The 16,246-nt window shown below is 41.5% G+C and overlaps 1 protein-coding gene across 1 annotated transcript in view; it reads left to right on the plus strand.

Moving 5' to 3' along the window:
* LOC135707157 (uncharacterized) overlaps positions 1 to 16,246 on the plus strand; it is a 443,094-nt gene that overhangs the window by 177,953 nt on the left and 248,895 nt on the right. Inside the window, exon 3 of the mRNA XM_065228898.1 lies at positions 5,485 to 7,114. Within this exon, the coding sequence (XP_065084970.1) occupies positions 6,069 to 7,114 (1,046 nt within the window). The 5' untranslated portion in view covers positions 5,485 to 6,068. The remainder of the gene's footprint in view (positions 1 to 5,484; positions 7,115 to 16,246) is intronic.

Raw genomic sequence — 16,246 nt, forward strand, 5'->3', positions numbered from 1 at the left:
CAAAGATGATTTTTTTAAGGATGTTGAGGGCTCCAAAATTTTTAGGTTATTCAAAAAGATACAAGTCTCACACAGTAATTTTCTCTGAAATTTGAGCGCGGATAGGAAATAATAATTTTGAGCATTTAAAAAATCGGTATACAATTTCAAAAATCGGTATTCTGAGGAATCTTATCGGTATATCGGTATCTAGTTTGGAAATCGGTATAAATACCGATAAAACGGTATAACTGGCAACACTGGTGCCAACAGCTGTTTCGTGTTAAAAGATAAACATTGCAATGAAATACGAACCCCACTAAACATTTGCACATTTCACTAACACAATTAAGCCGTTTCTGCGAGACTATCAATGGTTTCATTTCTTTACGCAGATATATATCGCACTTTACTGAACCTGGCGGAAAGATTCATGAAGCCAGAAATTCTCCAAAAGCTTTCAGCTTTGACAGCAGAAGCAGTTAACGACAGCTAAAATCATCTGCTAGTTAAAAAAATCGTTCTTGGTTTTGATGTAAAGAAAGCACTAAGTTGAATTCGAAACATCAATGAGAAGGACATCCTACAATTCCGAGATGAATGCAGAACTTTTTTGAAGTCCATAGTCATCAAACTGCTTGTCAGATCCCCGTTGACGTATTCTCTTACTAGACCATGTTCATCGGTCGATCCTACAACTATTGCTTTGGACAAAACTGTTGCAGAGCGGTGAATGGAAAAGATGCTAAGCATCCTTACAATCCCCTGTAAGGTAAGTGGTGTTTTTGCAGATGTGGAAAACCGACAGTTTCGTACAGTGATCTGTCAAAGTAGGGTAATTGATTCTGGTTGGACCTATCCAAAAACTGATGATGGTTGGACCTATTTTTTCAATCGCTAGTTTAGTCAATCTTCGCTAATTTTTTTTCAAAGATCACTATACTATCATAAAAAAAAACTCTTTTTCTTCAATTTGCATGGGTGTTTTATTGAAAAAACTTCAAAACAATTGAATTTCAATGTGTTTTCAAAACAGTTCACTTTCCATGCATTAGCTCGTCATCATGCCTTACTTTCAAACATACAAAAAAGGAATATTTTTTACATTTATTTTTATTTTCATGCAGTAAAATACTGCTTTAAGGTGTAAACAACACGTTAGTACCCCATTTATCCATTGGTTTCACTAAAATGTTTGAATAATTGACGAAATTCGAATAGATAAATATGATCATGGTTGGACCTACGCATGATGATGGTTGGTCCTATGTGTTTCCTAAGACGGCCGCTAGGTGCGCTTTGGTTTGTCTACATCCTTCATGCGCAGCTGATTTGAAATTCGATTTCGTTTTGGTCGAGTGGTCAGTTTCTTCGATTGAAAAAATGGTTAAAGAAAAGAGTTATACGGTCCAAAATCTTCAAGAGGCTGTTCTTTTAGTAAGAAATAAATCACTTACCGCGTATCAGGCACAGAAAAGGTACAATATTCCAAAAACGACACTTCACGCAAAAATTAAGGGAAGCCACGGCAAGAAATATGAAAGGGAAATAGTGTTTAGTGTTGATTTAGAGAACCAGCTAGCGGATTGGGATTGTATGTGCACTGCTTCTGGCAGTCTCAAGACGGCCAAACAGATCTTGGAAGCTGCTAAAGACCTTGCGTCACTAGTTGGGCGTAAATTTAAAGAAAGAATTCCAAACTACCACGAAAGCGCCGAAAGAATCTGTTAATATGAATTTACATTAAGCACTTCTCGTACTACTTCTATGTGTGAATTAACTTGAAATAAAATGTTAACAAACTAAAAATTGATAACTGAAACTTATTTCCGAAAAAAAACTTCTAGGAGAAAAAGAACTATAAAACCGGAATTAAGTTCTGATATTCTGTCATTTTAAGCCCCTAAATTCCCCGGGGGCACGCAGAACATGCCCGAAAGTGGCCAATGTGATCCAAGGCACTCAATTTTGTTATTGATCTTCTAATCGAATTTGGAAGCAATGTATAGTGTCGCATGATAGGTTTTATTCCTTCCATGTCAAAATTAGATCCATGTTCCATATACCCTGGAACTTGTTCCGGCCATATCTCCGGAACCAGTTGACCGATTCAAAAAATATTCGATAGCTTTCAATGGGACCACAATACCTATAGTTTGACGTTAAAATTTTTCCAAATCGTGTCAATGATTTCCGAGAAAATGAGCCATGATGAATAGCTAATGCGTGAAAAGTGACCTTTTTTAAAAACGAAGTTAAACTCAAATTTCTTGATTTTTTTAAATAGCAAATTCATAAAAGCTGTATAAAAAGGGTTTTTTCATGATACGGATAAGCTCTAAACAAAGTTTTTGAAGAAATATGGGCTAAACTAGCATTTGCAAAAATAGGTCCAATCATCATCATTTCTTAGGTCCAACCAAGATCAGTATAGGTCCAACCATCATCATAATTCTTTGCTGAATAAAAACGTTTTATAAAATCATTTGTTCATAATATTTAACTTTTTATGTTATTATTAGAAACAAGAAAGGTAGATCTTTCCCCTAACCACGCATTTTTTTATAATTATATGTTGAATTCATAAAAAAAAAATACGACATGAATGTTGACGTCGAGTGAAACCGGCCTAAATAGGTCCAACCATCATCAGTTACCCTAGTATCTTTAAAAACTACAACAGAAAAAAAACTCGAGTGGATGTATTTTGGCGTGATTTGCTGAAAGATGCCATTATGGAGCTGCTCAGGATTGTTCAAATGGTTTGCTGCTTATCACACGGAAATTCTAATGTTGAACGAGAGTTTCCCATCAATTAAGAATGCCTTTTCGAGAAAATGAAGGAAGAGTCTGTTTTCGTACGCAGACAGGTGTACGATGCGGTTTGTGAGAAAGCAGGCATTGAGAAAGTGGAGATATCAAAAGCTCTGATTTTAAGAGCAAGAAATGCACATTCGTTGTTTGTGGAGGATAAAGAGCGTCGAAAGAAGGAGGCATTGGCTGGACAACAAGCATCTATGCAGAAGAGGAAGGGGGAAGCCGAAGCCAAGGCATTACGAGCTAAACGTGCAAAGATCTTGGAGGACGCTCAGCGAGAAGCACAACAACTTGAAGAAGAAATTCATCTACTGAAGAAATAATGAATGTAATGTGGTTTTCGTGTAATAAAATTGGTTTGTTACTGACGTTTCCTCAATTATTTGCATAATTAAGGAACAAGACTTAATCTCGTTATTTGGGGGAAACTTGGGAAACTATTTTTCACCATAACCATCTCAAATTGTCTACCATATTTAACTGTGCCTTCTAAAAATCTCATTAATAAAAATTGAAAAAGTCTTCTATATGGCTTAATTATTCCTGCAGAAACTGATTCTTAGTATCAATTAATTGCGATATAATGGAGATGATAGTCTTAAGTGTATGTTTGTAATCTGGAATTTTTTTACAAAACCTGGAAAATACCTGGAAAAATCAGGGAATTTCAAAATTGTGAATGAGTCGACACCCTGAGTAAGAAACTGACTAGGCACAAACCATTTCAAGTTTATATGGGAATTACTATGGGAAAACTTAAGTTTTTATTCATATCTATCTTACAATTCACCACATCACTATGCATTTAAATATGATAAATGAGCTTGCTGAAAATTTTCCCAATTACAACTTTGTTGAAGACCACTTTTCGATCAAATGTAAGGAACAAAAGTTATTAATGGTTCAAGTCACTGATGTCTTATGATTATGCTCAATCAACTGTTCAGTAGGCAACATTGGTGTTTCTGGCGCTTGGAATAGAGCACAAAAATCATGGCTACTATGTCACACTGCAGAATACAGTGTTGCTCACAAAACAGCTGCTTGATCATGCCATAAGATTATCAATCTCTTAAACAATTAATAACAATTTAATTTGACATTTGGCTGAAAAACGATATTGGGCAAAGTTGTAGCTTAGAAAATTTCCCCTAAGAATAGTTTTAGAAATTTTCGAAAAAGCAATATGGAAAATGGGTAGAAGACAATGAACAAAAAGTTTGGTTTTCCCATAGTAATTTTCATACAAACTTCGAATAGTTTGTGCCAAGTCAGTTTCTTACCAAATGAGTTTAAATTTTGGAAGGCTAATCAGCACCTGATTTGAAACCGTTTGAGCACTGTGGAGCGAAAATTTCAAATTTTGCATCAGTCTAATGGACAACTTTGCAAGAAGGAGTGTCTCCAGAACATAATTTTGCCGTTCATTCAATCACACGAAGGTACCGTAAAGTTCTGGCCTGACTTAGCCAGCTGCCATTACAGCCGCGATGTCATGGAATGGTATAAGCAGAATAATGTCGATTTTATTGAGAAAAGTACCCATCCACCAAATTGTCCAGATTTTCGTCCCATTGAAAAATTTTGGGCAATTATCAAGCGTAAATTGAAGAAATGTGGCAAAACAATCAAAACACCAACTGATTTGGAGAAGTGGTGGAAAAGGATGGTAGATGAGGTTGGCAGTACTACTGTGCAAGACATGATGTGAGGTATTCCGCGAAAAGTTCGAAAATTCATCCGAAAAGCTGACGAATAATTTTTATTGTATTTTTTCCTTAAAGCTAAATAAAAATCCTACAAAATTCTACCTTTAGCGTTTTTGTACTTTATTTTCCCTTGGAGAAATGACCTATTTTGTGCGGTCAAATTCTAAATGGAACAGACTTTATTTATAAAAAGAGCGTCTCCTACCATTTTCGCTCGCAACGGTTTATATAAAGGTAAAGAAAACGGCATCTCCTATCGTTTAATTCACGTACCTACTCCCACTGTACAGTCAACTCAATTCATAAGGACCGCGAGTAATCGGTTCAATTCCTTTAACTCTAGATTTAAGTAAGAACATTAGTTATGTAAAACGCAAATGATAACTTGGCTCTGTAAAGTTTATTCGATTGAGCCTGTACCAATAAATTAATACAAAAGAAAAAAAATCAATTCATAAGATGTCCATTCAATCCCCACCAGCCCTGCCTACAGCTTCCAAACCCAAATTGAATCCGTATACTCAAAACTTGGAAATCGGAACGTTCCAAAATCCAACCTTCCGCTGTACCGAGCGTCCATTGTCTGTTTACAAATATTTCATCGCGTACGCATTCGAATTTCGTTCTCTCATTCGCATTTCCCAGAATCATCACATCACACTAAATAACATTTCAGCCACCCACCGCCCTACGACGGTTGCTTTTCTTTTCTCTGAACTACCACCCAATCATCCAACCCCTCCCCTCGCCACTTTTTCCTTTCGCTCATCTCTATGTACGCTTCAAAAGTGTGTTTGTGTGTGTGTGGGGAACAAGCAAAATTCAAAAACATATCTTCAAGCGGGGCAGGAAAAATCGATATGACTACCCCCTACACCTCCCGCTCCCCCGTCTACGCTCCACCACTAGGATACTGCTATTCGTGATGAATTTCGAGCTAACCTTCGTTTTGTTTTGTTTCTTCTTCTTTTTCCCACAGAAAATCAACAACAAAAACAATGAAGACGCTGCTAAACGCGATGACGACAACTCACCGGGATGACCTAATGCGAATGGTGGTAATAATAGCATCATCATCATCATCATCGTCGTCGGTGGTAGGTTCTACTTCGTGCAAGGTCAACTAAATCAACCCCTTTTCGGGCTTCGGTCGTCGTCGTCGTCGTGGTTGAAGAACTAGAAGAAGCATTTTGCATCAGATCAGTGAGAAGGGAGAGGAGATCTCTACGTCGCAATTTTCAGTGCTTGTGCAGTGGTGCTGTAACGGTATGCAACCGTTTCCTCATCTGTGAGGGGGTGGCTGTTCGTTGAGTTTTGAGGAAATCGACCCAGCAGGAGAGCGAGAAATACAGAGAACTTCATCCCCCGATTTGCAAGTCGAATCAGGAGAGCGGAGCACGTGAGAACATTTTTCGTGAGCGGGACTGTGTGTGTGTGTTTGTGTGTTCGTGCATACTGCATTCGGTGCAATTGCGCGCAGTGTAGAAACTAGGCAAGTGCATTACCGTCTCGTTTTCCGTCCTTATTCCTTCCCCGCCCCCCGAAAGGGTTGGCCGAGCCAAAATGCTCTCCTATATGCTACCAGTTGAGGAAAAATCGCCCTCAGTGACGGCGGCCAGTGCTGCTGCTGCGGCGCGAAATCTAAGTTTGAATCTGAATAATACTACCACCGGAGGCGGTGCTGGCAATCCCGGAACGAATTCGTCGTCGGTTGTGATTCCGGGCGGTTCCGGCAAGTCGTTGCATAAGTGCTCCACGGGGCGTCCGTCGTCCGGGACAACCGTCACGGGAAAGGTAATCAAATCGGCCATCAAAACAAACCATCGCTACAACCTGGTACCGTCGACGGTGGAGGAAAACGGGAAGGCCAAGAAGTTTATAGTCAAACAGCAGCAGCGCAACGGAGAAGAAAGTGCCCGAGGTGGAGGGGGTGGTGCAATTCATAACGGTGGCGGTGAAGATTTGAGTGTTGATGAGCATACCAGTCTGCTCGGCGGGGGTTCCAAGAGTGTTAAGAGTGATAAAAATTTCAACAATCTGATCCTGGTCAACGGAAACGGCAATGTCAATGGGAAGCTCGTGAGTGTGTTGAAGAATTCCTCCCTGAAGAATGGTGGTGGTGGATTGAATGGTGGTGACCATGGTAGCAACGGCGGTGATTCCCACCACAGGGTGGTCACCAGCCACAATGGCTACAGTGCGGTAAATAGCTATGAAGATGACGAAGAAAACGAAGACGAAGAAAAAGCCGATACGGAAGCAGAATACGATTTGGTTGCGGCGAATAATCGCAAGAATATTCACCACCAGCAACAGCAAACGATCAACGACGGTGCCAAAATGAGCACCAGCGTTAGTGTTACGAAGAATTTGAACGGAATCAACGGCAACAACAATAATCTTCAGCAGCAGCAGCAGCAGCAGCATCAGCAGCAACCGCCGCAGCAGCAATCTTCGGTGGAAACGCCGAGCAGCGGCATCATTGTGGACACAAGCGATGCCGACTCGGAACAGACCGCCGCCAGTGGTTGCGGCGGTGATGGGTCCGGCGGTGGCAAGAAGGTCAAGATGAACAAACTCGGCGGCAGCAAGAATGTGACACTCAAGAGGTAAGTCCTTGGGGTTGGTCTTGTTCTTTTTTTTTTTTACTTGGCGTTGGACTGTTGCCAGGTGGATTTTCCTCCGTTTGGATCATCGATGTTCGAGGCCTTTCGAGCGTCGATTTAGTAGGTCGAAAAGTGGTGCTTATTTATAGCACCGTGTTGAGTTTCGAAGGGAGAAAATGGGACACTAATCGAAACTGTGAAGGATGGCAGCATGGCGAGAAAGAAGTATTTAATCCATTGCAAAAACTGTTCCTGTGAGTATTGAAAACAGTATTGAGTATTGAGCAAAGAACTGTTCTGGTTTTTGAAACACGGTTAAAATCAAATTGACTGGCAACCCGGTTGAAAACTCTCTGTATCCCAGTAACCTTTTGTCCATTTCGACCTTTTGTCTATTTCAACCTTTTGTCCATTTCGACCTGTTGTCCATTCGACCTTTTGTCAATTTCGACTCTAGGTTCAATTCGACCTTTTGTCCCTTTGATCTATTGTAATTCAATCTTTTGTACTACAAACCATTTTTCATGTCGTTAAATTTGGAACGCTACTGTGAAAAGAAAAAACAAATTGCTCAAATTGAACGATCCACTGCAAAGAACTTCCCGTAGCCTGACAGCTGCATGGGAAAATCGTCTAATTATCGCCCTCCTCAAGTAGACCTTTCTACCACCGCGCGTTCCAGTGAGCGTCAGGTGGTATCACACTGCCTGACTTCCTTGATTTCTTGAACCATCCACTTTGCACTTCACTAGCGCAGTCAGTCAAGTTGGTGTGCAGCGGGCATAATCTGAAGGTGACAAACAAACCGACTGACAGACAGAGATCTAACAAGTGGGTGAAATGTGCATTATTCCCCCCATCATCAGCACTCGAAGCGTGGGATAAGAAAACATGCGCGCACATATAGGACTAATGTGCAAATTTTAAAATATTTTTGTATGTTCTCAACTCACAAAGTGTCATCCGGTACGCTGCAAGTCGACGGCCCTAGGCATGCAGATTATTCAATCTCGAACGCACATTCCTCGCTCATCCTTCTTGGTAACCTACCAGAGATGCTTTTGTTCTCGAGTGAATGACACATTACCCAGTCTGGGTGCTAAAAATGTTCACTTTGTTTTTGTTTTTGTTTTGATGGAGGAATTTTTGCCGACACACAAAATTCATTCGTTGGAATTTTCGTTCGAAAATGTTCTATCTCCCATCAGTGTTGCCAGAACGTTGTTTGATCATTTGACATTTGATCCAGCTTTAGCGGTGATCGCCATGACACTTTCTTCGTCACACACAATCGATCATCGCCGATCCTACAATTAACAATTAATGTAAATTTATGTCTTTCACTTCCTTTCAATAGGTTCAGAGACACGTTTGTTGCTATATCGCTCATCTTTCTTTCACCGACCGTCGCGTCGTCGTGCCGATCATCATCGCACATGATTTTTGCATTGTCAGACAAGCGACTTTACGGCGATGGCGGAGACGACGACCGCTACAAAAATAAAATAAGAAACACATGTTGCAGTTCCAAAGCGGCAATTAAAATAATCGCGTGCGCGCTTGAATGCTTGATCAATCAATTTTCACATTCAACTGTGGCGCAGCCGGTTTCCCGTATCATAGTAACCTGTTTTCGGTGTGTTGTTTATGTTGCGTGATACGTCACTTTGTTGAGATTAACCAAACAATTTGAAGGGGTCGGTTTGATTTGAAAACTTGTTTCCAAAATGGTGGGAATTTGTTAATTTTTGCCTTTCTTGAAACTGGGCACAGTTTTTAAAATTACCTTAGGTATGAAAATAAAATAAAAAATAACAACAATGTTAATTCGATTACAGCTATCGTGTCGCTGTCAATTGTGCGCGACTTTCTCCTGTCGCATTCAGCTCAATTATCAAGCAATCTGGAGATGAGTTTCAATTTCACTCTCATGGCGCGACCATCATCGTCGTCGTCGTCGTCGTCGTCGTCGTCGCCAGAGTCAGATCGGAGATGACAGCAAGCGGTAATTAAATCAAAGATGCGACGACTGCGACGCAACATGACACTGGATGCCATCAGTGCTTGAGATGTAGGCCTGCCCACACACATAAGATGATGGATTAGAAGAGCACTAGGAGAAAGGCTTCCTGTCCTGTCTGAGTGTTGCCACTTTCCGCCCCCCCCCCCCTCTCTCTCTCTCGTCTGGAGCCTCCGGGGAGTCAATTACGGCTGTCGAGTGGCTTGTAGTTCAGATTTTTACGGCTTACTACCCACAGGGGTAGGACCGCTTCGTTGTGGTTTACCAGCTTGTTTAGGTGGATAAGACCGATAGATTTGTTAGCTGCTAGATTATTACTTTCTGATGTCAAAGTTTGTACGAAAAAAAGTTGTTAAAGTGTTGTAAACAAACTTTCCTAAACTATTCAAAATATAGCGCCTCAGGTAAAAGTATGGACGGCTGACATGCGATAAATTTAGTGAACTATCTAATATCGAGTTATATTCAAAATCATTGGAAGTGAGTTGGAGGGAGCTTTGGACCGCTGTGGCAAATGTAACGCAGTTTCATCAATACCACCCTCCAAAGTTAGACAATTTCTGTAGGACTAATTTGTTGAATGCCCAGCAGCTTTCTGCTACTCCCATCGACAGTACCTCAAATTATGTCAACTCTACAGCCCTTGTATGGGAGGCCAGAGCAAATCGTGCATCACATGTCTACCAAAGTTCGTGCCACTCCCGCACCAAGAGCAGACAAGCTGGAAATTCTAAACAGTACAAGCACCTACAACCAGGCTTGCTGAAACTCCACAAACTCACTGGAGGTTTTAAAACACTCTTGAATATGGAAGAAGTAATCAAAAACTCCTCGAGAGGGAGGGAGAGTGAAGTTCAGCGAACGCGAAGAACGCGAAAATTTGGTCCGTGGTAACGCAGACACCCATGAATCCCGCCTGGTATTGCGCCACGAACTCTCTTGAAAATGGTGACAGGCGGCTATTGGAGAGATCAACCAAGCTAAAGTGAAGTACCTTACGATGAACTGTTAGAGCGGTTTTGAGCGATTGCTGGGGATATCTTGGTAGCCTGGCGAAGATGTCTCGACCTACAAGGAGAGCTTGAAGAACTGGCAAAAGGTGAAAGAGTGTCCACCAAACGGATGATGTGCAGTTATTTAAAGGGTGTCCACGATGAAATTGCCACACACAAAATTGATTAGCAAAATTCGAGTTTTCATCCGATTGCCATAAAATTTTCAGGGATTGAGAAATAACTATTAAACTTCATTTTACCATTTTACTCGTTTTTTATTTACAGTCTATACGCAAATGCTCGCACCTTGGCCTTAACCCCGGCCATAAGATTCTGCACAACCTGTGAATCAACCGTTTTTTGCATGTAAACCCATACTTTCTTCAGTTCCTCGACTGTCTTCACTACCTTAGGTCGTTTAAGAAGGTGCTGCTTCATAATCGCCCAGTACTTCTCGATGGGGCGGAGCTCCGGAGTGTTGGGAGGGTTGAACATTTTCGGCACGAAATTGACCTTATTGTCCGCATACCACTTCAGCACGTCCTTGGAGTAGTGGCATGAGGCCAAATCCGGCCAGAAGATTGTTGGGACGTTGTGGGCCTTCAGGAGAGGAAGCAGCCGCTTCTGGAGGGACTCTTTTATGTACACCTGTCCGTTCATCGTGTCCTGGGTCACGAAAGGTGCACTCCGCTTCCCGCACGTGCTTGCCAAACCAGGAATTTCTTCGCAAATTTGGACATCTTCTGAGTGCGGACATGCTCCGGAACGCTGAACTTATCCTTGGCCGTGAAAAACAGGTTGCCGGGGATCTGTTTGAAGTCGGTCTTCACATATGTTTCGTCGTCCATGATGCAGCATTCAACTTTCGTCAGCATGTTGAGGTACAACTTCCTGGCACGGGTTTTGGCGGACTTGTTCTGCTTCTCGTCGCGATTAGGGGCCTTTTGTACCTTGAACGTTCGAAGCCCAGCCTTAGTTTTGGCCTTCTGGACAAAACTTCGGCTTAGGTGCAGCCACATCCCTAACGGAGGCGTTCGGATTTCGGTTGAAGGCCCCAACTACGCGGTTGTGATTTTTGGTGTTGTACGGAATACTTTTTCCTTCACTTCTGGGCTTCCGATCGGTGGTCAACCGTTCCTCGAACCGCTTAATCACTCGCGACACCGTGGAATTCGCGATTCCCAACGTTTTAGCGATGGAACGATGCGAGAGATCCTTGTTCTCGTGATGAATGCGCAAGATTTTATCACGCACGAGCTGTTTTTTCGACTCCATTTCCGCGAGTTTTGATCACAGGACTTTAAAACTTGCAGGATGTAAATAATGCACTATGAACTAAATCCACCCAAATTTTCATTAAATTCTACCCAACGGTTAAAAAGTTAGAGCAATTTCATAGTGTGGCAATTTCATCGTGGACACCCTTTAATGAGAATTTACGATTCGTTAGGGCTGGTGGGTTCGCTGGTGATCTAGGGACAAGTATTAATACAGTACGTGTGGAAAAGTAAATGGGAATGGATCAACAGATCCTTGAAGAAATTGTCAGGCGATGTTACTTCCCTAGGTACGATCCTAACTGCTACGATTCATTGGAGCTTCATATTTTTGTGGATGGTAGAGCACAAGCATATTCTGCTGTCGCTTACTTTCGAGTACGTGACCGAGGACAGATACGATGCTCATCTAGAGAATAAAAATCGATATTCTACGCCATTTTGAAATCCAAGATGGCGGCTTCCAATTCAAGAAAAGTAGGATGTACTGTCAAATACCGATCAATATGGGTATTTTTGGAATTGGGGTGGCGTTTAGAGATTGGAAATATATATGCGAAGTCATTTTTAAATCCAAGATGGCAGCTTTGGTTTAGAAAAAGTTTTTTTTTTTTTTTTTTTTTTTTTTCTTTATTTAAGATATTTTTAGCCTTAGGCTAGTTCATCTCTAATTTAGAAAAAGTGTGAAATACTGTCAAATACCGATCAATGTGGGTATTGTTGGAATCGGGGTGACATCTAGAAGCTGGAAATTGATGTCCGATGCCATCTTGAAATTCAATATGGTGGCATCCAATTTCAGAAGAAGTGTCAAATACCCTACAAATGGCGTCGGATATCGATTTTCGGCATCTTCGCGTCTTCCCGTTCCGAAAATACCTATATCTTGGGGTATTTAACACGTTTTCTGAAAACCGATGATCACCATGGTGGATTCCAAAATGGAGTTGAATATAGATTTTCGTCCCTGTTCCGAAAATATCCATATCTTATACCCCGTACAGACTATGGCTTATATCATGTAATATTGGCTTCTTGCAATGAGCACTCATACATCTAGTTTTCACTGGAAATCATATGTATGAGTGCTCATTGCAAGATAGCCATCGATTGATATCAGGTGTAGCCTAAACTAGAAATACTCAGAGGGAGAGATGGGCGGAGAAAACAAAATACAATTCAGCAGCAGGGATTCGTATCTAAATTATCTTGCAACCCTTGCTATAACTTAGCATTTCACTTGACTTTTACTTTTGATTTGTTTAACGTGCAAATTAATATTTGATTGCTTCGCAATATTTTTAAATTTTATCTAGATGAACGCGTCATTGGGACGGTACTAATGGATATTTTTGGTCGCTATTAAAATTTAATCGATTGCTGAATTTATGTATGGGCCCAAATAAGGGGCTTTTAGGCCAACATTACATCCATTTCCGCTATATAAAAATGAATTTCTGTCTGTCTGACCCTTATAGACTCGGTAACTACTGAACCTATCGGCGTGAAAGTTTGTATGCAGGGGTTTTTGGGGTAGGGAAAGGTTCTTATGATGGTTCGAGACCCCTCCCCTATCTTTAAGGGCGGGGGGCTCCCATACAAATGAAACAGAAATTTCTGCATAACTCGAGAACTAATCAAGCAAATGGAACCAAGTTTGGCACGTGGAGGTCATAGGGGGTAGCCCCTTAGATAAGAGGGGGGGGGGGGGCTACGTACAATATAGCATGATTTTTTTAATTGGTACATAAACTCAAGCTAATATTCAATCCTGAGCTAGTATTCGATAAAACTAATATTATTGCATGTTAAATCGTACACATCGCATCGTTAGCACAAACACCCACATGGTAAATACCATCTCTTCAATGTAAACTGTTTTTAATGATTTTGATATTTTGTTGTATTTGCATCATTTTGAAAAAAAAAAAAAAACGATTCAAAAGGTTGATTAAATCCACGAATCGATCATTTCCAAAAAAAAAAATAGATCGGTACAGTCAGAGTTGTTAATAGAAGAGTTAGCTTGCAGCACTGATGTCGATCAATGGGCATTTTTTATTTATTTTGGCAACCTTTGTTTACACCTCAGATAACTTCACCTGGGTTGCGAATGTTTCCTCTAGTTTCGATAACAATACTTTCCACGCAACAGAGTCACTTTGTCTACTGTGCTCGATAGGTAGACGGTTTGACAGTTCGATAGGTAGATTTTGGTTTCAGTCTGCGTAACTCTTCTATTATCAACTGTGGGTACAGTGAGATCGATTCTTAAGACAAGATCGCCCAATGCTAAAACTGATGCATGCGGTATGCAATTTTTGCTTAGTCCAATCATCAATTTTTGCTTAGTCAATCAAAAAGTACGGAAAGGTGGTCACTGCATCTGCAAACAAGCGCTGAATTAGACTCCGGCGAGAGACTTACCCAGGAGCTCATGGTGGTGGCAGAGCTTCAATCAATGGTATCATACTTGACGATCAAAATATAGGTCAGAGATCGGTGACGCGATCGGTCGTGCAATTTTCAGCGATCCAGTTCCATTAGCATATGCAATTTGCATTTTCGGTCTGTGCCTGCAAGTGGAGTAAGTGTTCCATCAAATTAACCCACTTGTCCACTGCGCTGGTAACTAGAAGGTACGTTCGAGTCCGTTTGCTGTGCATCGCAATGTCATGGAGGACAAGCGATGGAAGATATTGTTTTTAAACTAAGCTTGTAAAGACTTTTCAGTGAACATTTCTCTCCAATTGTGATTGCAACATTTTCCCTCCGACGAATATTGCACATTGTAGCAAAATTCAAGCGCACCTAGACCTAGAGAAAGGGCATTCGACTGTTCGCCCCCCCCCCCCTTCAGCACACCCATAATTCCATAATGATTGCTCCTGTCAATCACTTAACTGCGTCGCCATCGTCGTCAGTCCCCGTCCATCTGTGGTTGACCACCATGAACTTGAACATCGGCGCTCCACTCACGGGTTCGAATGTGGTGCAGCGAAACGACGACGCCCCCACCACGAGGACGACGACGCGAGAATGTGGAAGCCGGCAGCCTAATGAAAATGGGGAGTCGTTGCAGGCAGTCGTCGTCGGTGTGCTCGGTGGGTGAAATCGTTGCACAAACAACAACATTACCTTTCGCCGCCCGTTCGTTCGTTCGTTCGTAAACGGATGATAGGCTGTTGAGGGGAGAAACGTTTTACCTACGTCAATGTGATGTGCATTTCTGTGTTGTGTCGAGTTTTTTTTTCGTCTTATATTTTGCCCCATCTAACGATCATCATCGGCACCGAGCGAAGCGAGAGAGAGAGAACCACGGACAGGATCCCGTTCTTCAATTCTGCAGTGCTTGTAGACCCGAATAAAAATGTTGCATCGTTGTTCCATCCGTATATTTTGTCCAGAATAGTCGACACATTTTTCATACCGGCCGGGAATAGAACCTGCTGTCTATGGAATGGTATGTAGGACCTTTCCTGACTAGGCTGTCGAGAGGCTCCTAAGAGTTGACCTATAAGACCTTTTTTAGTTACGCCATAAAATCTTCAAAGTTGACCAATGACCTATGAGATGTTCGAGTTTTTTTTTCCTCTGTTCGGGACTTAACACCACTGCGACTAGTAATTTTATATATTGTAGTATATCCCGTGTCCTTAGTTTAGTGCATGTCGTATTACTCCATCACTATTGAGAAATGATGAAGCTTTCGATTTTTTACAGTTGTCATTCTCGCATTTATCGCAAGGATCCGACTCTAATTGAAAGGTTCCGCTCTTTATACCCTTCGGAGTGTTGAAACACCCTCCAAAGGCGCGTCAGTCAAAATTGGATTCCTCAGCAACAAAATTAAGGAATGACACCACTTCAAACTAGGGAACAACGAATAGAAGATTAGGAATCACATAGATGAAGACTAACTAACTCATCTTTTCTTTGTTTCAAGATCATCCTCGGTAGACACTGCCGAGTCTTGTCACTTTCAACAAGGCATAAAAAGTAACAAGGACTAAGATGTGTTCCTTGGATTACTGAAAATCCTGTTCCCCTAGTTTGAAGTAGTCAGACCTAGGAATCGGTGGTAGATCTTACATCCCGTAACGTATCACGAAAAGGTGATCTACCCGCGTTACGGGGTAATATCTAATTAGAATAAACGTTTAAGGCTTCTGAAATCAACATATAAAGCCTATGTATGCCGTAAGGATTCCGGAGTTGACCCATTCAAGTTGGTTCATAAAATATATGTACGTGACATACAGAGGACCACTGAAGTTGGCTCACTAGGCCTCCGTAGTTAACCCATGAAGCTTTAAGTTTGAAGTGTTTGGTACCATTAGTTGATTCATCATGATTCTCGAGTAAGATGAACATTACCTCTGAAGTGGACCTAACATCTATGAAATTAATCGGTTTCTGGAATGTGAACTTGTGCGATAGTCGATAAGGCCTCCGAACATTTTTTTTCCGTCGATCTTGTTTTCTGTACTGAATCCCAATGCTACGCTCCCTCACCTAGACCCTACCTATCGACCCATCAACTCATGGACCGGGGACCAACGGCTTTACTTCCCTTTCCAAGGAAGGCGTGATCAGAAATAATATGCCTCGGAAAATCCCGACGGTGCCGACTGGGATTGAACCCAGGCTCTTTGGAGTAGTGAAAGGTTATCACGCAAACTTGTACAACATGAACATGACTCATTAGAAGTGCTGGAAACGTTCGCCAAAGCTCACTGTGATTTTGATTTTTCTAAAAATATTGGAAGAAGATGTCGAAAATCTAAAACTAAATGATTTTTTCTCGAGTTCCAAAGAAAAGCGGCACCGGTGGTATAGTGGT

This window comes from Ochlerotatus camptorhynchus, unplaced genomic scaffold (genome assembly GCF_037179485.1).
Source record: "Ochlerotatus camptorhynchus isolate MF236.1 unplaced genomic scaffold, CSIRO-AGI_Acam_v1.1 ptg000304l, whole genome shotgun sequence".
NCBI classification, from domain to species: domain Eukaryota; kingdom Metazoa; phylum Arthropoda; class Insecta; order Diptera; family Culicidae; genus Ochlerotatus; species Ochlerotatus camptorhynchus.